Raw genomic sequence first — 21,600 nt, 5'->3', positions numbered from 1 at the left:
TTGGAGATTTCCAGGAGTCTTAGCGTCGGTCTTTCTCTGAGTCTAGACACTTCCCATGGTGGGACCCTAGATCCAAAGAATATGTTGTACTCTTTAGTGGGGGGTAGGAATCCCTTCTTTCTTGGTTTAGTTCTCTCTCCTTTTAGCTCATCTAACAACAGAAAGGACAGCGACGCCACCACTTGTCTGTATGTTTGTTGTATTGTGGTGGCTTGTGTGTTCCTGTGATGTTGAAGGTTTTGTCTGTGGTATTGAAAATATCAGCAAGATCACCCAAAGTGAACAGGTTTCAGTAGAGCTTCCAGACTAAGAACAGACTATGAAGAAGTGATAGGCTGTCCACTTCAGAGGAATTAGCTGCTAAAGTCCCCATGGATCACTTTCAAATATTGTGAAATACCTTAAATCTCATGAACGGGAGCATAACATTGTCAGAAATAGTACCAGAAGATGAGTCCCTCTGAGAAGAATGCACTCAAAATATGACTGCGGAAGAGCTGCCTTCTCACAGTTGACCATGAGGACAGGATGGGGTAAAGCCTTCAGGACCTTGCTGATGGGGCTCAACTTGTAATGGGAAGAACTAGCTATAAGCATCTATTAATAATTGGAACTTTGGATATACTATATATGAATCTAGGAAAGTTGGAAGTCATTAAAAATGAAATGGAATAATGAATGATCAATACTCCAGGCACTAGTGAGCTGTAATGTTCTGTTGTTGGCCATTCTGACTCAGAAAATCATATGGTTTACTTTGTCAGGAATGACACAGCCAAGAGGAAGGATGTTGCCTTCAAGGTCAAAAATGACATTTCAAGATCTATCTTGAAGTACAATGCTCTCTGTTATAGGATCATGTCTATCTGAATGCAAGGAAATCCAATCAATGCAACTACTACTCGAAATTATGCACCAAGCAAAATGGCTAGTGATAATGAAGTATAAGAAGTCTAACAAAGTCTTCAGTCTGAAGTTGATCAAACAGGCAATCAAAATGCACTGATAATCTTTGGCCATCAGAATACAAAACTTGGAAACAAAGAGAAAGGAACAGTAGTTAGAAAATACAATTAGTGATAGAAACAAAGTTGGAGATCACATGATAGAATTTTGCAAGATCATAGACTTGTTCATCACAAAAACCTTTCATAACTACACCGAAAGCACCATACAGATGGACTTCTCCAGGGAGAATACAAATTGACTGCATCTAAGGGAAGAGATTATGGAGAAGCTTAAATCAGGCCAGGGGCTGACTGGGACAGATGATCGATTGCCCACATTAAGTTCAAGTTGAAATTGAAGAAAATTAAAACAATTCCCTGAGAGTCAAAATAAGACTTTTGATTTTATACCATCTGCATTTTGAGAACAGCCCCAGAAAAGATTCGACTAATTAAACACTAATGATGGGAGACTTGATGAGCTGTGGAAGCTTCGAGAACATCATTCATGAAGAAAGCAAAAGGTCATTAAAAAGACAAGAAAGGATGGAAAGCTCAAAATGGATGGCAGAAGAGACACTGAAACTGGCTCTTAATTCTAAAGTAACTAAGGAAACTAGGAGAAACTATTAAGTCAAAGCCTGAAAAGGAAATTTCAAAGTGCAATCCCAGAAGAATGTTATAAAATACTATATATTTTATATCATAAAATATTATGAAATAGGCAAAGACATGGAATTAGAAAACCAAAAAGGAAGAACATACTCAGAATCTCTTAAACTAAAAGAACTAAAGAAAAAAAATCAGCCTTGTGTTGCAATATTGAAAGATTCCGGGGACGAAAAATTGAATGATGCAGGAAGCATCTTCCAAAAGAAGATGGAAAGAAAACAGAGTCACTATCTCAAAAAGAACGGGTCAATGATCACCCATGTCAAGAGGTAGCATGTGATCAAGAGCCAATGGCACTGAAGGAAGAGGTCCAAGTTGTATTGAAAGCATGAGTCAAAAACATGGCTCTAGGATTTGATGGAGTATCAAATGGTTTAACAAGCTGATATCAAGAATTTGGACGACAGCCACTGGCCAATTGTCTGGAAGAGATCTATATTTGTACCCATTTCAAAGAAAGGTGACCTAACAGAATGCTAGTGGGGATCATGACCCCACCCAAATCACACTTTTCCAGGGGCACATAATCAGCCCATCTCGTGGTTAATTGTAGTCATTAGGTACAGGTTTCATGTCCTCAACACGATGATTCTGTAGCTACACCGTTGGTGGCAATTCCAAACAGAAACAAGAAAAGATTCAGATCTTTTAGCTCTGGTTTCTTTGGCCACAGCTCTTGTCGAAATGTAGCTCTTTCCACCACCCATATTTCACTGTGATTGGCAAGGAGAAACCATGCTGTTTACTCAAGATCTTGCTTAGAAATCTCCTCAATCAAATTGCTATGTTCATCATTTATAAGATCTGCTTCCAGCCCTGAGTCTGAATTGACTTAATGGCAGTGAGGTTGTTTTGATTTTTCACTTCCCACAAAACATTCTAACATAATTTAGACAAGTGCTTTGTCACTTTACAAAGAGCATCTTCTTCCCACTAGTATCCAATCATATGTGCACCATTTCCTTTTAAAAACCTCACCAGAAGAACAGTATGCCTGCAGTTCTAGCAAGATTCCAAGCTCTCAATTCTTTCTGAGCGCTTGTCTACGCAGCCCGCAATGTCCATCATTCCACCAACAGTCTCCTTGGGGTAGTCTGAGCTCTTACTTCAAGCTTATCGCTGTTCTCGTTGTGTAATTGTGAAACCACTTCTACATTTTATGCATTCGTTAGGGCATTCATTACCCGTACTCTCTGGTTCCAAATTCTGTCTTAGGTACCACCCGTGCTGGGGTAACACAAATATCACAAGTGGGGGGATTTAAAGAACAGAAGTTTATTTTCTCACAGTTTAGGAGGCTAGAACTTTAAATTCCAGACATGGATTTAGGGGGCATGTTTTTTCTTATCTATTCAAAATTTCAGTATCTGCCAGAAATCCTTTAGTAGACATGCCTGTCTCTGCCATCTGCCTTTCTCACATCATTGTGTATGTATCTGTGTCTCTATATATTTTTATAACCCAGAAGTGATTACATTAAAAATAGACCCACTTCAGATGTACCCAATGAGACTTACAAATAAGACCCCATTTTCAAACATGAGCTTATCAATATATATTTTTGTAGGGAACTGCGTGTCTCCCTACCCTGGATTTAAGCCATGAATTTACTCTCGGTTTCCTGCCATACAAACTGCCCTGAGGTTTTACTGCCCTTTGTCTCAATTCCTGCCAGAGGATGGCTGCCTTGACCCTTGCTAGGATTGGTGCTCTTTCACTAGCAGCTGCTATGTTCATTGGTCAATACATGACCGATGGCATCTACCCCCAGGCTCACCAGGAATGCTTCATTAGCATACTTACCTGTTTGATCAGTTGCCCACCATTCCTTCCTTATTTGGAGATGCACGGCTATTGGCTACCTCAGCTGTACCTTATTTTATATGTGAGGTAATGGTGCCAGCCCCTCGCTGGCTATTTAAACCTCTGCTCTCAACTCAATAAAATGAGGCTTGATCAGATTCCTGTCTTGCCTCCATCTCTCCGCACCCTTGCCCATCTTCATTCCCAGTCCCTCTTTCAGGTCCACGTTGTTGATGTCCCGCTGGCCGGGACATATTTTGAGGGACACAATTCCAGCCATTGCATACCTTTGGGAGGTCACAATGGCATTGCTTCCGAAAAATAACTTCCAGTGTTATCACTCGACTCAGGTCATCTCAGTGAGTTCCTATGATCAATGCAGGGTGCGTATTTGAGAAATTAAGTAAATTTTACAAATTGTAGAGGACCTCAATTGTTCATAACATTCCCACCACTCAAAGTTAGATAGAATTAATGCTTTGCTCTTCACTTGGTTTTCACTGGGAAGGAGGAGATGTGCATGCGTTTGTTTATAGATCTTAAATTATTTCCATATTCATTCTATACAGAAAAGTATTGCTTTATATCTCCAAAACATCTGATATAATGATAATTATATCAGATCATTTAAAGTCATTGTACTAGGAAATTCACAGTTAAGCAGGTAAAAAGAACATAAGAGATCAATTTTCAGATGAGGAAATTATGGCTGAGAGAAGGAAGTGGATTGCCCAAGTTCAGACAGTCAGATAATTTGCAGTAATTCTTTAATGACGGTTGAGGAAGTCCATGGACGGCAGAGTGGGGAACTTGAAGGGCAGATACATAGTTCCCCAAAGTCTGAGGTTCCAGTCAAGAGATTCCATTTTGCCTTAACACTTATACTTGCAAAAAACTCATGAAATTAAAATATCACTGGGAAAGCCAACGCACTGAATTTTCACGGGAGCTCAGGCTGCCAGCAGGCTGGTCCTTTGACCCTCTCCCGTTCAGCCCGCTGTCGCCCTGCAGGAGTATCTGAGACCACTTAGAAGGACTGGTGTGTACACTGATACAGGGAAGTGGGGATAATGTTAAGATTGTTTGCTATCGATCAATTTACTTTTCAACACTTTTTTCACTATTTTTCAATAACATATCTCTTTTTAAATAACATTGCTTGAGCTACAGATCACATAGGATATAATTCACCTATTAGAAGTATATAATCCAATGGTATTTATCATTTTTAAAAATATGCATTCCTCTTACTGCAGTCAATTTTAGAATATTTCATTACCTGCAAGACAACCCATGCTCATTAATGCTTTCCAGTCTCTCTTTCCTCCAGTGCCACTAGCCCACTTTCTGTTTCCCTGATTTTCTTCATTTTGGACATTTTACATGAATGGAATTCTATAACATGCTCTTTGATGATTAGTTTCTTTCATTTTGTATAACATTTGAAAGATTCATTTATTTTTAGTATATGCAGTTTTGTACTTCCATACTTTTCATGACTGGATAATTTTCCATTGAATATGCAATGTTTGATTTCTCCATTTGCTAATTGATGGATATTTGTGTCATTTCTACCTTTTTGCTATTATGAACAATGCTGCTATACACATTTCTGTGTTTTTGTGAGAATGAACATATTTCACTTCTCATGGGTCTATATTTAGAGGTAGATAGTCACTATGTTTAATCATTCATGGTACTGCCAGACTGTTTCCAGTGTTTTTAAACTATTTTATATTCCTGAACACAGTGCAAGAGGGTCTGTTTTCTGGACCTTTTTTCCAACATTTGTTATTAACTGATGTTTTAATTCTAGTCAATTTGTGAGTAAAAACTGGTATCTCTCTGTACTTTTGGCTTGCATGAGGGGAGTTGTAAAAGTTTTAGGGGAAAATCAATGTTTAATTCTATCCTTCCCCAAACTTTTTGAGATCCCCTCATATTTTCATGGGAGCTGATGATATTACATACCTTTCAGGTGCCCATTGACCATTTATATATCATCATTGGTTATGGTTTAAATAGCACACTCACATACATGGTGTCAAAACAAAACAAAACAAAAGCTTAGCTAAGTGTCTTGCAGAGCAATTTGCACAATTAAAGATGACAAGGATGACACACAGCAGAGCACAGGGGACTCGACTCTACTTTAGGAAGAAGCAAGAAGGGGAGGAAGAGTCTTGAGTGTATTTAACAATGGACTTATATAGCTCTTGAGGCATGCGGGTCTCTTGTTATACAAACACATCAAACAAATAGGCAATGTAGAAATCTGGACTGTTCCAAGTGTTCAAGGACCATACTTCAAAGAGAGTACCAGGAATGTAAGAGACACCGGGGCAAATCACTCCTTAGGAATAAGGGACAAACGGAGCCAATGCTCTGAGATAAGCATCCTTTAAACAGCATATGGGAGGAGCCAGGCCTCTGTGGGAGACAGCAATGGATTAGCTTTTATGGGAGGTGGGGCTGGGTGGGTAGGTGTGCTGTGGAGAAATGGCCTTGCTGGAACATGTGCACCGAGGCACGTTCCATATCTCGGCCTGTGGGGACAGGCTTCTCACTAGGACTGGCGTGCCAAGCCCGTGGTCATGAGTGCTGGGCGCAGGGCAGGTACACTTCCTTCCAGGTCCTTAGTTTCCCACAACAAGGAGAATTCAGTCTTCCTTCCAGCCCCAGTGGGCAGCTGCGGGATCGCTGTTCTTCCTTTCCTATGAGCCCGTGGAAGATTTTGTGACTGGTCGCTCTAGTCATTCCCCATTGCTGCTATGGTGCACTGCTGCACCACGAGGATGGAGAGCAACACAAAGGTCCCTAGGATGCTTTTGGAAGTCCTGAAATCAAGATGTTGACAGCCTGGTTCCTTGGGAAGCTCTCAGGAGGCTCCGGGGTGAATCCACGTTGTTTTGAGCACAGAGAGGCCTCTTGCGATCTTTGATTGTGACTCTTTGCTCCATCTTCAGACCCAAGATTGTTGCTTCTTCACATCTTTCTTTCCTGTGTTTTTGTTTCTCTTCTTATCCTTTCTTCTGTTGTTTCATATCTTTCTGGATTTTCTCTCTCTTAGCCTCCCTTTGTGGTAAGAGTCCTCGTGTTTGCATTGGGTCCACCTAGGTAATGCAGGATAATCGCTTCCCTCAATGCCCTTAACCTAATCACATTGCATGGTCCCTTTTGTTGTCTACCGGTAGTAGCACAGTCATGTGTCACAGGGATCAGGACATGAACCTCTCTGAGGGCTCATTATTCTGTCTATCAAGGTCTTTTTCTTTTTTTTTTCCTACCAAAGTCTTCAAACTATATGTGAAAGTTTAAATGACTCGTCCTTCTTTTCTATACCAGATTAATAATGTATTTTTATTAGTAAATTTTAATTTTTATTTGCTTATATATACCCAAACCTCAATCCACCCCACTGCCATTGAGTCAATTCCAGTTCATAGCTCCCCTATAGAGCACAGTAGTAGTACCCCCTAGGGTTTCTATGGCTGAAATCTTTCATGAAACACACTGCTTCCCCTTCCTCTCAGGTCGCAGCTGAGCCCACTGTACCACTGGGATTCTTTAGTCTACACTTACCTCCTTCATACTACATTGTGCTTTGAAAAAAGTTTATCCCTCTCTGGGGGAAAGGGCCCCCAACAAACCCTCACAGGTCCGGTAGGCACAATTGTACAGTGATAAAAAGTAAAGATTATAGTAAAGTCAGAGAGCATGAGAGGTAGAAGAGAGATTGAAATAATGGAATCAGACACAGTTCATGGTAGCAATGCTCACCTAAGCCTCACTTGGACATCCACGTGGAGAGAGAGATCGATCTTTATTGCTAACCAAGACTTGTATTTTCTCTGGAGACAAGCAAGCCCCTAATTACAAGTGAAGACATACATCACAGGAAAGGGTTGTGCTATAGGTAATACAGTAATGGGAAGGGGATGATCTAGGAGTATCCATTAAACAGGAAGAGGAGGGATTCAGGGTATAAATGTGACAAGATGAGCAGATCCTAGATTCAGGATGGCAGCCTAATTTTGGATGTCATTGAGCCGGTTTGACCTGTTCCCTGGTTCACTATAGAAACAGTAGGGTGTAAACCCATCTACAGGGACCAGACTGATGGCCACAAGCCTTTAGGGAGAAGTAGCCCATTGTCCTTAACAGCAGGGAGTGGGCCCTTCTTGTGGTGGGACCAGACAGTAGTCTGACAGCTGACTGCCTTCAGGGAGGTAACTTGACAGTCATTTACCAGTAGTTGCAAGCAGTGTCCTAAGTGTAACATATATTTGGGGGAGACCACTTGGGAGAAATCTTTCTGTTTCCCACATCCCTCCCAAATACATTTTAAAGGACACTACTTGTTTGAAATGTAAGTAGAAGTCATCATTTTCCTCATACAGCATGGGGATCCCATGGCTGAACTGTGGTGCTGGGGAAGAAGGGTGGAAAGTACCCCGGACTGCTGAAAGGACAAACAAGTCTGTCTTGGGAGAAGTCCAGCCACGGTGCTGCTTAGAGGCAAGGCTGGCGAGATCAGGAGAGATTAGTCTCTGGAAAGGACATGCTGTTAGGTAAAGTAGAGGCAGAGAAAAGAGGAAGGCCCTCAGGGACGTGGATCGACTCTGTGGCTGCAACAATGGGCTCAAGCATCGGAGCAATTGTGGGACCAATTGTGGGAAGTGTTCTGCTCTATCGTGTGTGTATAATGTTGTTACGGGTTAGAACTGACTTGATAGCACCTCACAACAACAACAATGAATGACCTTGCACACTCACGGTGAGCCCGGAGCCCACCTTAGAGACCACCCACCGTTCTACACAACCTTTATCTAGATTCAAGTCTCTGCCCTGAACATTTCTCCTCACAGTCCATGAACTCAACCAAGTCAGTTGCCACTGTGTCAATTCTGATTCACGGTCATCTCTCCTGGGTCAGAGCAGAACTGTGCTCCATAGAATTTCAAGGACTGCTGTTCCTTTTTGAAAACAGATTGTCAGATCTTTCTTTTAAAGGTACCTCTGGTTGAACTTGAACCACTAACCTCTTAGTGAACACCAAGCACATTAACAATTGTACCACTCAGAGACTCTAGCCGTCGAGGCTACCAGAGTCTGGTAGGACAAGCATTTTATATGATAATGTTTGTGCTTAAGACCTGCAGTAATAGCAGTAGTCAGAATACGGGCTCTGCTTTCAGAAGGTCAAAGTCCTAGTACGGCTGTCCAGCGCCGATTACATTGCTTAACCCTGGGGACTCAGGCTTCTCATTGGCAAAGGGAGATAAGGTTGCCTGTGAGGATTAAATGAGATGAGCTAAGCAAATAGAAAATGTTTGTGCTAGTAATGGTGTGACATAGAATTAAAACTCTTTTGAGTATTAATTCCCATTGGCCTTCGTCTTTTTGCCTCTGCTCTTTCCTCCCCCTATCTTAGGCCGATTTTTCATCAGACTTCATTCCACCTTTCCATGTTGTGTTGCTGCTGTTAGTTGCTGTCAAGTTGATGCTGCCTCAAGGCGGCGGCAGGTGTGTCAGAATACAACTGTGCTCCATCAGGTTTACATGGCTGTAGCCTCTGGGAAGCAGATCACCAGACTTCTGAGGTGCCTCTGGGTGGGCTCCATGTGTCGACCTATTGGCCAGTAGTTGCACACTGAAACTTCCATAAAAGCTCTGGGAAGCTCCTCCTGTCTTTGCCTGGATGAACTGTGTCAGATCTTGAGAATCAAAGGCCGAAGGCAACCCAGAAGACTCTTGAGTAGTCTTGGCTCGTCTTGGCCGTCACGCCGAGTCACCTCCCCCTCCCCATCGGCAATGCTGCGTTTGACAAGGATGGATGATCACCATGAAGTGGTTCTTCTTGTTGTTATTCTGTTCACAAGATCGGCGTCCTCAGAGCGCTTCCCAGTTGGGCTTTGGGCACGTTCTGAACCACAAGAAGAAGCAGGCGCTCCTCGGTATCGAAACATCTCTCCCATTAGACAATTCCAATTTAAAACACAGATTAGTTGTGATAAAACTGACCCAAGCTGGGTTTTCCTTTTGATGGTTTCAATTTTAGGCTTATCCATCACAAGTGATTGTAATAAGACAGGATTTTGACAGAACAGGAGGTGGAGTTTTGAATTCTTACCTGCAGTTGCCAGCCCTAGGGGATAATAGCAGAGAAAACAACCGCAGTCCCCTCGTGGTAGGACACAAAAGCATGCTGAAGTTTCCCCCTTGGACTTTTGTGCTCTGAAGCATTCAACAAGTCACTTTCCCTGGTGGACAAATATGTTCTCTTCTGCCCAATTATGAGCTCCACAAAACCTGTCGCTTTCTCCTGTGTGCTTCGAGTGCAAGGAAGCTCTAGAGAAACTAATGATAAGTTACTGTACTTACTGGTCTAGATATTTGTTATTTCTATCTCTTCTGCATATGTGTTTTTTAAATGCCCTGTTTCCATTGTAATGTTTTGGTGTACTTATGGGGAGGCTTGATGGCACAGTGGGTGAAGTGTTTTTCTATTAACCAAAAGGCTTCTCAGGTGTTTCTTGCCGTGGGAGAAAGATGCGATTCTGCACTTCCATAAAGGTGTACAGCTGTGGAAAGCCTTTGGGGGAAGTTCTGCTCTGATCTCTTTGGTCACTTTGGGTCAGAGTCAACTGGAGGGCTGTGTGTTCTTTTCAGTTGTAAGTGTAGTGTCAACTTTGAGCAAATTGAAGTGTGATCCATGCAGAAGGCTGTTGTGTTTGGTCTGGCTTGCTGTGTATTGCCTTAGGTTGGTTCCATTACCTAGCTCTCACTTCTGATGTCTCATAGCATTTCCGCCTCCTCCTCCCGGAGCTCCTCTGCCCTCTATTTAGTGCTGAGGGTCTTAGTGCACCCACTCTTCTCTCCATACACACAGGCCCGGGGCTTCCTGCACATTCAAGAGCTGAATTGTTGCCTGAATACTGATGACTCAAACATTTTACCTCAAGTTTGATTCAGATTTAAACATAGCAGCTGTTTGTTCAGCTGGAGTGCTTGCCTATATGCTCTAGATGATTAACTTCAATGAATCTGAATGGATCTCTTCGCTTTTGTCCCTCAGATTTATTTCCCCTCATTTCACTCTCGGGGATGGTTCCTGCCAAGGCCAAGGGTTGCAGGAGGAAATCTGTGTTATATCTGAAGGACATCATCAAAGAGTTTACTCTTGCACCCTTACATTCACCATCGTTACCCTCCTCAGATCCCAGATCTTCTTCAGAAGTACTCGAAATCTTTTCCTTGACCTTCATTTCTACCAGCTCCAGATTTGGAGCCAGAGGACATCTTAAAGTGCTTCTGCTTGCGCAGTTATACCTGCCTACTCACTTTCTCTCCTCCTCTGCCCACCCTCATTTTACAGCAGAGTATCTGCTGGCCATTTGCCTGGGGCACCAAACTTTCCTCCTTCCGATATTTTGCTGAAGCTGTTCTGTCTACTCCAGCGTTCTCAACCCGTAGGTTGCAACCCTTTTGGGGGCCAAATGACCCTTTCACAGGGGTTGCCTAATTCATAACAGTAGCAAAATTACTGTTATGAAGTAGCAGCAAAAATACTTTTGCAGTTGGGGGGGTCACTACAACATGAGAATTTCATTAAAGGGTCATGGCATTAGGAAGGTTGAAAACCACTGGTCTACCCGGAACACCATTTCCACCTTTGCTTGACTAATTCTTATACTGGTACAAACCTCAACTCAGCACAAGTGTATTGACCCAACAGATTTGAATGATTACTCAGGATGTACCCAACAGTCCTGGTGGAGTAATGGTTCAGCACTTGACTGCTAGCTGAAAGGTTGGCAGTTTGGACCCACCTAGAGACTTCAAGGGAGAATGATTTGGTTTTCTACTCCCATGAAGAGTAGAGTCTACTTTGGCAGTTCAACTTTGAGTTGGAAAACTGACTTGATGACCCGTAACAGTAACAGCAGCAGCAAGCATGAGGCAGGCAGCGTTGGAATCCCAGTGTACAACAGACAGATCCGGACGTTGTCCTTAAGGGGCTTGACTGTAAGGAAGCTTTCACTGAGATCGGCCGTGTCTGCTCTCTGCGCCTCCATACCTCCCAGCAGCCTCAGCCACCTGTGCGCGTGCCATGAATACACTGAGGCCAAAGATATTTTTGTCCTTCTTGTCCTGGTGTATGGGAGAAAGATGGGCTTTCTATAGCCATAAAGCATGACAATCTCAGAAACTCAGAGGACCTGTACGGCCTGTCATATAGAGTCACTGTGCGCTGTAATTGATATGATGGCAATGAGGTCATAATGTATTGGAGATTTCTCGAGGAAAGGGCCGAGCTATATTCACTTGTGTGTACCCAGTTCCTAGAGCAGTGCTTTTCACTGTATTGACAGTTGCCTTTGAGCCAATTCCAACTCAGTGGACCCCACGTATATTGTGTAGAACTCTGCTATTGGTTTTCAATGCCTGCTTTTTTTAAAAAAGTATTTCCTTCCTTTTAAAAGCACTTGTGAGTGAACTTGACCCTCTAGTCTTTTGATTAGAAACCGAGTATGGACCATTTGCACCACCAATGCTTAGCACTTAAAAAAATCATTTTATTGGGGCCTCATACAACTCATCACAATCCATACATACATCCATTGTGTCAAGCACATTCATACATTTGTTGCTATCATCAGTCTCAAAACATTTGCTTTCTACTTCAGCCCTTATCATTATTTTATTGTATCTTATGCTGTCTGAGCTCTCCCTTCACCCATTTTTCTGTTGTCCTTCTTCAGGGAGGAGGTTATACGTATATCCTTGTAATCTGTTCCCCCTTCCAACCCACCTTCTCTCTACCCACTCAGTATTGCCACTCTCACCACTGGTCCTGAAGGGATCATCTGTCCTGCATTCCCTGTGTTTCCAGTCCCTAACTGTACCAGTGTACATCCTCTGGTCTAGCTGGATTTGTAAGGAAGAATTGGGATCATGATAGTGGGTGGGAGTAGGGGAAGAAAGCATTTAAGAACTAGAAGAAAGTTGTATGTTTCATTGTTGACTACACTACACCCTGATTGGCTGATCTCCTCCCTGCAACCCTTCTGTAATGGGATGTCTAGTTGTCTAGAGATGGGCTTTGGGTCCCAAATCTGCACTCCCCCTCATTCATACTGGTATGATTTTTTTGTTCTTTGATGCCTGATACCTGATTCATTCGACTCCTCGTGATCACACAGGCTGGTGTGATTCTTCCATGTGGGCTTTGTTGCTTCTGAGCTAGATGATGGATTGTTTACCTTCAAGCCTTTAAGATCCCAGATGCTATATCTTTTGATAGCTGGACACCATCAGTTTTCTTCACCACATTTGCTTATGCACCTGCTTTGTATTCAGTGATCATGTCGGGAAGGTGAGCATCATGGCATGCCAGTTTAATAGAACAAAGTGTTCTTGCATTGAGGGTGTACTTGAGTGGAGGCCCAGTGTCCATCTGCTACCTTAATACTAAGCTTATAAAAATATGCACATAGATATATTTCCCCATCATCATATGTAAATATATTTACATATGTACATGCCTGTATTTACACCTCTATAAATACCCTTTACTTTGTAGTTCTTTTCTGTATCTCCGGGCACTTTCCTCTTGTCCCACTGTCATGCTCAGCCTTCATTTGGGTTTCAGTAATTCCTCTCGGTTACATTGGCCTTGATCAATCCCTACTAGGCCTCCCACACCCTCCTTTCCATCAGTTATCACCACTTCCTTTCCCCCTCCTTCCCTCTCCCATGTCCTCTGGAAACATCAGTCATGTTGTTTTCTCCTCCAGATTGCTTATCCAGCCTATATTATCTAGATAGACCTACAGAGATAATAATATGCACACAAAAACAATACAGAGCAAAACAAAGCAACAAAACAAAACAACAAAAAATCCAATAACAAAAAAAAAAGAATAGATTTCAGCAAGGGCAATGTAACCAAGAGAAATTACTGAAACCCAAATAAAGGCTGAGCATGATAGTGGGACAAAAGGAAAGTAAAAGGAAATAGAGGAAAGAACTAGACAAATTTACATATGTAAATATTTTTATATAAGAGTGTGTGGAAATGGATCTATGTGCATATATTTATAGGTTTAGTATTAAGGCAGCAGATGGACATTGGGCCTCCACTCAAGCACTTACTCAATGTAAGAACACGTTATTCTATTAAATTGGCATTCCAGGATGCTGCCCGACATGATTTCTGAAGAAAAATGTGTGCATAAGCATATGTGGTGAAGAAAGCTGATGGTGCCTGGCTATCAAAAGATATAGCATCTGTGGTCTTAAAAGCTTGAAGATAAATAAGCAGCCATCTAGTCGAGCAGCATCAAAGCCCACATGGAAGAAGCACACCAACCTGTCTGACCACGAGGTGTAGAAGGGACCAGTTATCAGACATCAAAGAACTAAAAATCATATCAGTGGGTGCCCACCTTCCTGATACGATCACTGAAGACCAACGTGTGCATAAGCAAAGGTGGTGAAGAAAGCTGATGGTGCCCAGCTATCAAAAGATATAGCATCTGGGGTCTTAAAGGCTTGAAGATAAACAAGCAGCCATCTAGCTCAGAAGCAACAAGCCCACATGGAAGAAGCACACTAGCCTGTGTGACCACAAGCTGTCAAAGGGATCAGGTATCAAGCATCAAAGAATAAAAAGTCATATCATTGTAAATGTGAGTGAGTGGAGACTCAAAGCCCATTGGTAGGCAACTGGACACCCCCTTACTGAAGGGTTGTGGGGAGGAGATGAGCCAGTCAGGGTGCAGGGTAGCAATGATGAAACATAACTTTCCTCTAGTTCTTAAATGCTGCCTCCCACCACTGTCATGATCCTAATTCTACCTTACAAATCTCGCTAGACCAGATGATGTACATAGGTAAAGATAGCAACTGGAAACGCAGGGAATTTAGGACAGATGACTCTTTCAGGACCAGTGGTGAGAGTGGTGATGTCTGGAGGGTGGAAGGAATGTAGGTTAGAAAGGGGGAACTGACTACAAGAATCTATATATAGCCTCCTCCCTGAGGGATGGACAACAGAGAAATGGGGGAGATGCCAGACCATGTAACATAGGACAAAACAATAATAATTTATGGACTATGAAGGGTTCATGAGGGAGGGGCGTGGGTGGGTGGGGGGAAAATGAGCAGCCAATATTAAGGGCTCAAGTGGAAGGCACATGTTTTGAGAATGATGATGGCAACAAATGTATATATGTACTTGCCACAATGGATGTATGTATGAATTACGATAAGAGCCCCCAAAAATGATTTTTAAAAAAGGAAAGAAAAGCTCCTGTAACTAGTTCAAGGTATGTTTGCTGACCTCAAGGAATGTTTTTCCAGTCAGGTCTGATGGGGTGCCATGCCCTGGTCCCAAGTCTATTTTTGGTACTCCCTCAGGACGTCCTTGCTCTGCTCCCCTTGCTGTCCTGTTGCATGCCCTTAGTGTTTTGCCTTGTTGTGATGGGTCAGATCAGGTGCAATTCCCACATTTTCTCCAGTGTTATCCCTTGTGGAGCTATGGGTCAGTGAGAGATGTCATGTCTCAGAGTGAGGCCGGCCATATGGTCCTATCTGTGCATTGGCTGCTCTGAGCAAGGATATCGTTCTTAAGGCTTGGTGGGCCAGGATGTGCTCCACTCTCTCTTCCTCCCCTTCATTTGCTCCCATGTGCTCTGATCAAACATGTCCCTCTCCCTGAACTGTAGCTTCAGTGCTGTCCTTTGAAGTAAATTCTTCTGGGAGAAGGGGCAGCTATCCACATAGTTGGGATTGGGGCCAGCCCCTCAGACCTCTCCACTGGTTCCCTGCTTCATGCTGGTATGTTGCATTCACATCTTGGAGCACTGGGCTGAAGTCTTGTCCCTCTTTCCCTATGGAGATATAAACAATACCCTTCCCCTTGGGTGGCTTAGTGCCCTGTTCCCCCACTACCCATTTTTCTCTCTCTTTTTCTTCCCCCCTCCTTTTTAGTTGGCTACCACATGTACCCCTGGATTTGTCTGGCCCCTGCCAGACTACCTAGACCTCACCCCAGGAATGTTTGTATACAGTATCTTTTTCCCTATTCCTCTTTTGCATTTTTTTTTTAAAGCTTACCTCAGCGGACTCATGTTGTGCTTGTCCTTTTGTACTTGGCTTACTTCACTTAGCATGATTCCCTCCAGTTCTTCTCATGTGGTGATATGCTTCATGCTTTCGTCAGTGCCTTTTAGGGATGCGTAGTACCCCATTGTATGTATGTACCACAGTTTTTAAATCCATTTGTCTATTAATGAAAATTTGGGTGGTTTTCCACTCCTTGCAGTTGTGAACTGTGCCGCAATGAACACTGGAGCACAGATGTCTGGCCGTGGTTTGTTTCTTGCCTCTTCTGGGTCTGTGCCCAGTAGGGGGATTGCTGGGTTGCATGGTAGCTCAATCTCCATCTGTTTTAGAAATTGCCAGATCCATTTCCACAGTGGCTGTACACACTTACAAGTCCACCAGCAGTGGACAAGAGTTCCTTTCTCCCCACAGCCTCTCCAACACTTGTGCTTTCTGATTTTTTGAATTGGGCTATCTTTGAGGGTGTTAGGTGGTATCTCAGAATTGTTTTAATTTGCATTTCTTTTATGGCTAATGATCACGATCATTTTCTCAAATGTTTATTGACCATTTGGATTTCTACCCTTGTAAAACTTCTGTTCAGGTCCTTTGCCCATCTCCTCAGTGGGCAATTAACTAATTTTTTTATGGAAGCTAGCAGAGTAGTGTAGATTTTAGTAATAAAGCCTTTGTCTGATATGTCATTGCTAACGATGTTTTCCTAATCTGTGAGCTCTCGTATTACTCTTGGTGAATTCTTTTGATGTACATAGGTGTTTTATTTTCAGTATATCCCACTTGTCAATTTGAGCCTCCTCTGTGTTTGTGTCCTTCCCTATTTCTGATAGCCTATGTATTCCCTGCGGCAAAGTTCTCAGGTTGGTCCCAATTCCCTCATTGATGGCCCTGATATTTGGGGTTTTAAGTCGAGGTCTGTGAACCACCTTGAGTTTAATTTGGTGCATGCAGTGAGATAAGGGTCTTGCTTCCTTTTGCTGCAGGTAGATATCCATTTTTTTCCAGGACCACTTGTTGAAGAGGCTGTTTGATTCTCATTTCATATTTTGGGGTCCCTTATCAAAGATCAGTTGTCTGTATGCTGATGCTTTTATTTCTGGGTTTTCAGTTCTTTTCCATTGGTGAGTATCTGTCATTATACCAGCATCATGCGGTTTTGACCGCTGTGTGTAGTCTGTGGCTTAGCACTTTTTAGATTCTCACTGTGGCTTCCTCACCGAACTTAACTATTGGTTATGATTACTAGGGCCCATGTTTTAGCCTCAGCTTCATCTTCTCAAGGATGCTTTCCTTTCCCTTCTAGAACATGTCAGGCACCTCCTTACATACTCGAAAAACATCTTGTACTATTTCTTCCCAGGATTTTATATTATTTTAATGCACTATTTTTCTACGGTTTAAATTATTTGTTAACATTTTTTTCCACTCACAAATTCCATGAAGTTTATAGTACAGGTCATAAAATGCATGGCCTCTAACCAGTTTTTCAGGAATATTTGTTGACTGACAGACTGTCAAATGTGATACAAAAATACCCATCAAAACCTTGAATGTATTATTGGGACCTACAGAAACTTTTATCAAACTGCCTGGGGTCCCAATGCCTCACTCTACCTATCTGTGAAATGGTAATGCTCCTGTTGGATAATATTGAATAATATATAGGGCTGAAATAAAATCCTACTATGAAAAATGTGCATTCACACATTATATAAAAAGGAATAAAGGGCTTAACAATTAAACATATCATCTGCAATTTCAGGTTAAGATCTCCATTTCAGAATATGGTGTTTAATTCTTCCACAGGTAGTATGTTCTTAATATAACCATTTACTTCTCTTTTTCCTTCCCAGTGTCTAAGACAACAATTCTTCCACAAAATGAAGTTGAATCAGAACAGGTAAAACGTTTGAGAACTATTTGAAATATATGGCTTATTATATTTGAAAGATTCACAGTAGGGAGAGTTTTAGGATCATGGTGCTAGAGATATTTCTAAGTGGCAAAATATATGACGATGATTATGAAATAGCTCTTTGATAGCCAGAACATTTCAACTGGAGTTCAATGTTTTTTCCCAATCCTGTTTTCTCTAGAGACCAAAGTCAACATGACGCTACAGGGTTAGAGAAAGTTCAGAAGATTTAGGAAAACAATTTGACCATGGAAAACACAATTTACAAGACTTAATTTTAAATCGTTTCTTTTAAAATATTTTATTGTGTAGAGTGGGGGAACACCCACCCACGGTGTGTGTGTGTGTGTGTGTGTGTGTGTTTATGTCTCCAGTGGAAAGGGAAAGAGGGACCAGACCTCATCCTGGTACGCCAAGCCTTGAAGGCACCATACCAGCACGAAGCAGTGAACTAACAGAGAGGTCTGTGAAGTCAGCCCCAATCCCAGCTACATCGAGCCCTTTCCCAGAAGATTGCACTACAGAAGACAGCACTGAAGATCTGCTCAGACCACATGGGAGCAAACTAAGAGGGAAAGAGAAAAAGAGAGAGGGAGAGCAAGGAGAGCAAAGCAACCAAGTCCCTGAGGAATCTGGAAATAGACTTCAGACTCGGAGGGCAGGGCTTGGCAACTCATCAGACTTGATCTGAAAACACTCATAAGGGTCAGCAGACAGACCTGGAACTACTGATAGCAGCCCCCTCCCCTCCTCTTCTTTTTTCTCCATATCTATCTATATAAGTTAGGCAGGATTCACAATCCCAAGATTTCTATTTAGAGGTTTTGAAAAGATTGCATAACCGTGTGCGACAAAAAAAGGCTTGATTTATGGAAGACTGGTTTTGCCCACCATGCTCCTGCTCACACAGTCATCTCCGTGCACCAGATTCTGGCAAAACACAGCATGCCTCTAGCCCCACGCACCTTACTCATCTGACCTCACTCTGTGTGAAGTCTTTTTGCTTCCTCGAATTCAGAGGGACATGAAAGGATGTTTTTTTGTTTTGGTTTTTATTAAATCATTTTATTGGGGGCTGGTACAGCTCTTATCACAATCCATATATCCATCCATTATATCAAGCACATTTGTACATTTGTTGCCTTCATAATTTTCTTTTTAAAAATCATTTTATTGGGGCTTGTACAACTCATCATAATCCATACATCCATTACGTCAAGCACATTTGTACATTTGCTGCCATCATCATTCTCAAAACACTTTCTACTTGAGCCCTGGGTTTCAGATATTCAATTTTTCCCCCTCCCCTCCCACCTTCCCTCCCTCATGAATCCTTGATAATTTATAAATTATTATTATTTTTTCATGTCTTACACTGACCAATGTCTTCTTTCACCCACTTTTCTGTTGTCCATCCCCTTGGGAAGAGGTTATATGTAGATCATGTGATTGGTTCCCTCTTTCTCCTCCCACTTTCCTATTATTCTTCTAGTATCGCTACTTTTCATTATTGGCACTGAGGGATATATCTTTCCTGGATTCCCTGTGTTTCCACCTCTTATTTGTACCCGTGTACATGCTCTAGTCTAACTGGATTTATAAGGTAGAATTGGAATCATGATAGTGGGGGGTGGGGCAAGCATTAATGAACTAGAGCAGTGGTTCTCAACCTTCCTGATGCTGTGAGCCTTTAATACAGTTCCTCATGTTGTGGTGAACCCCGACCATAAGATTATTTCTGTTGCTATATCATAATTATAATTTTGCTACTGTTATGAATTGGGCGACCACTGTGAAAGGGTGGTTTGACCCCCAAGGGGTCACGACCAACAGGTTGAGAAATGCTGAGCTAGAGGAAAACTGTATGCTTCATCAGTGCTATACTGCACCCTGACTGACTTGTCTCTTCCTTGTGACCCTTCTGTAAGGGGATGTCCGATTGTCTATCGATGGACTTTGGGTCTCCACTCCACAGTCCCCCTCATTCACATTGATATGATTTTTTTGTTCTGGGTCTTTGATGCCTGGTACCTGATCCTATTGGCACCTCATGATCACACAGGCAGTTTTCTTCTTCCAAGTGGTTTTGTTGCTTTTGGGCTAGATGGCTGCTTATTTATCTTCAAGCCTTTAAGACCCCAGATGCTATATCTTTTGATAGCCGGGCCCCATCAGCTTTTTTCATCACAGTTGCTTATGCACTCATTTTGTCTTCAGCGATCATGTCGGGAAGCTGAGCATCATCAAATGCCAGGTTGTTAGAGTAAAATGTTCTTGCATTGAGGGAGTACTTCAGTGGAGTCCCAATGTCCATCTGCTACTTAACACTTAACACATAAATATATGTACATAGATAGATTTCCTTATCATTTTATATAAATATATTTACACACGTACATGGAAAGGACAGAGATTTGATGATGTAGAAGAGATGAAGAAAAAAAATGAGGGAGGTGCTGTCAGCCATCTAAACAGGTGCATTTGAAAAATGTTTCCAAGAATGGAATTACAGAGTTGACAAATGTATTAATTATAATGGAGAGTTCTTTGAAGGTGATAAGGTTGTTTTGTAAAAACAATTTAAATATATATACCTGAAAAATGAATTCTGTGTTTTTTGCGTGTCCCCTTGTACTTCTGTCTCTATTCTATTTCATATAAAGTGGAATGACAAAATATTTTTCCCAGCATATTTTCAAGGTTTACTCATGTTGTGACATCTATCAGAACTTCATTTCCATGATACAGATATGTATTACCATACATATATATATGTTATACAACATATATATGACACACAGTTTATCCATTCCTTTGCTGATTAACATTTGCAACACAATTGTTTTTTGTCTGCAGAGTCCTAAGCCCCACAACAACATATACCGTACTTCATATCAAGGATGTAATGAATTTGGGGGTATGGATAACATTGCTAAGATTTTCAGAGATCTTCTGGAATTTTTAATTTTTAAGAATGGCTTTGTGTTGCTATTGAGGCACATGGTGTGAATGGTGCTAAAATGTTTGCTGATACCAGTGATTCAAAAGTTTCAGACAAGGCTGATGTTCAGAAATGAGTGATAATCACCTTCTCCGTGTTTCAACAGATGACAATATTTGACCATTCCCTCCTGCTGATAATCATCATTCCCTGCATTGGCTTTGTGGCTTTGGTGCTGCTTGTAGGGTTTCTCCTGCGAGGTAAGACAGCCAAGATCAGGTAGGCTGGAGCCATGGTGACTCACAGGAAGATTTAGCAATGGTTCGTTTCTGTTTCCTGACCTTTTGAAAACTCGCCATCCCAATCTACAGCATAACTCATTTCCCATAAGGTACAAATGCTTTATAGAAGAGCAATTTTGACTATGGAGTATTTACTCTTTGCCCCATGAGGAGCGTGGTAGAATCATCATGTTGCTTGTGGGTGAGTGGGGGAGGGGGCTTAGTTCAATTCTTGGCCAAAGATTAAGATGCATCAGGAAGGAAGACCTCGTCATCTACTCTCCCAAATTAGCCATTAAAAACCCTTTGGGTTACAAGGGTCAGATCTGCAACCAACTAACCAACCAATCATGGGGCTGCTGCAGGACAGCATTTTGTTGCCCTGTACATAAGATTCCCATGAATTGGGGGCTGACTCAGTGGCAGCTGGCAACAACTCTGTGCCATCTAGATGCTCCACACTTGTGGTGTGCTGTGCCTTCATTTCTTGCTCATTTCATGGAAAGTACGATCAACATTACTCTCTTAATGCTGAGCAACCTAGGATGTGGGAAGACAACCTTGAAAGACCTTGGTTTAAAAATAATAGGTGTCTCGATGTGAGGTCTACAAGTGGACTTCAGGGGAAATGTGAATTCTTTGAAATTGTGTGCAAAAGTGCTGGCAGGTTTATAACTGAATTTATCAAGGGTCAGTTTTCACAATTTTCTTAGATGCTCACACTGGTTCTTGGCTTAGTACCCACCATCCACCCCACCCCAACTTTCCTATAAAATGAAGAAACATTGCTTTGTGGTCATGACAGCTGTTTTAAGGCACTACATTGGACCATGGTGGCCCCAGTTGTATCAGAGTAGAATTGTGCCCCCAAGGATTGTCAATGACCGAGATTCAGGAAGTAGATCATCAGAC

General features: G+C 42.1%; 1 protein-coding gene across 1 annotated transcript in view; it reads left to right on the top strand.

Moving 5' to 3' along the window:
* The window catches only part of TIMD4 (T cell immunoglobulin and mucin domain containing 4), a 63,891-nt gene that overhangs the window by 39,641 nt on the left and 2,650 nt on the right, over nt 1-21,600 (top strand). Inside the window, exons 6-7 of the mRNA XM_075542719.1 lie at nt 17,405-17,451; nt 20,574-20,667. Coding sequence (XP_075398834.1) covers nt 17,405-17,451; nt 20,574-20,667 — 141 coding nt within the window. The remainder of the gene's footprint in view (nt 1-17,404; nt 17,452-20,573; nt 20,668-21,600) is intronic.

The sequence above is a fragment of the Tenrec ecaudatus genome, chromosome 2, assembly GCF_050624435.1.
Source record: "Tenrec ecaudatus isolate mTenEca1 chromosome 2, mTenEca1.hap1, whole genome shotgun sequence".
In the NCBI taxonomy this organism is placed as follows: Eukaryota; Metazoa; Chordata; class Mammalia; order Afrosoricida; family Tenrecidae; genus Tenrec; species Tenrec ecaudatus.
This window is presented reverse-complemented; position numbering and strand designations above follow the sequence as displayed.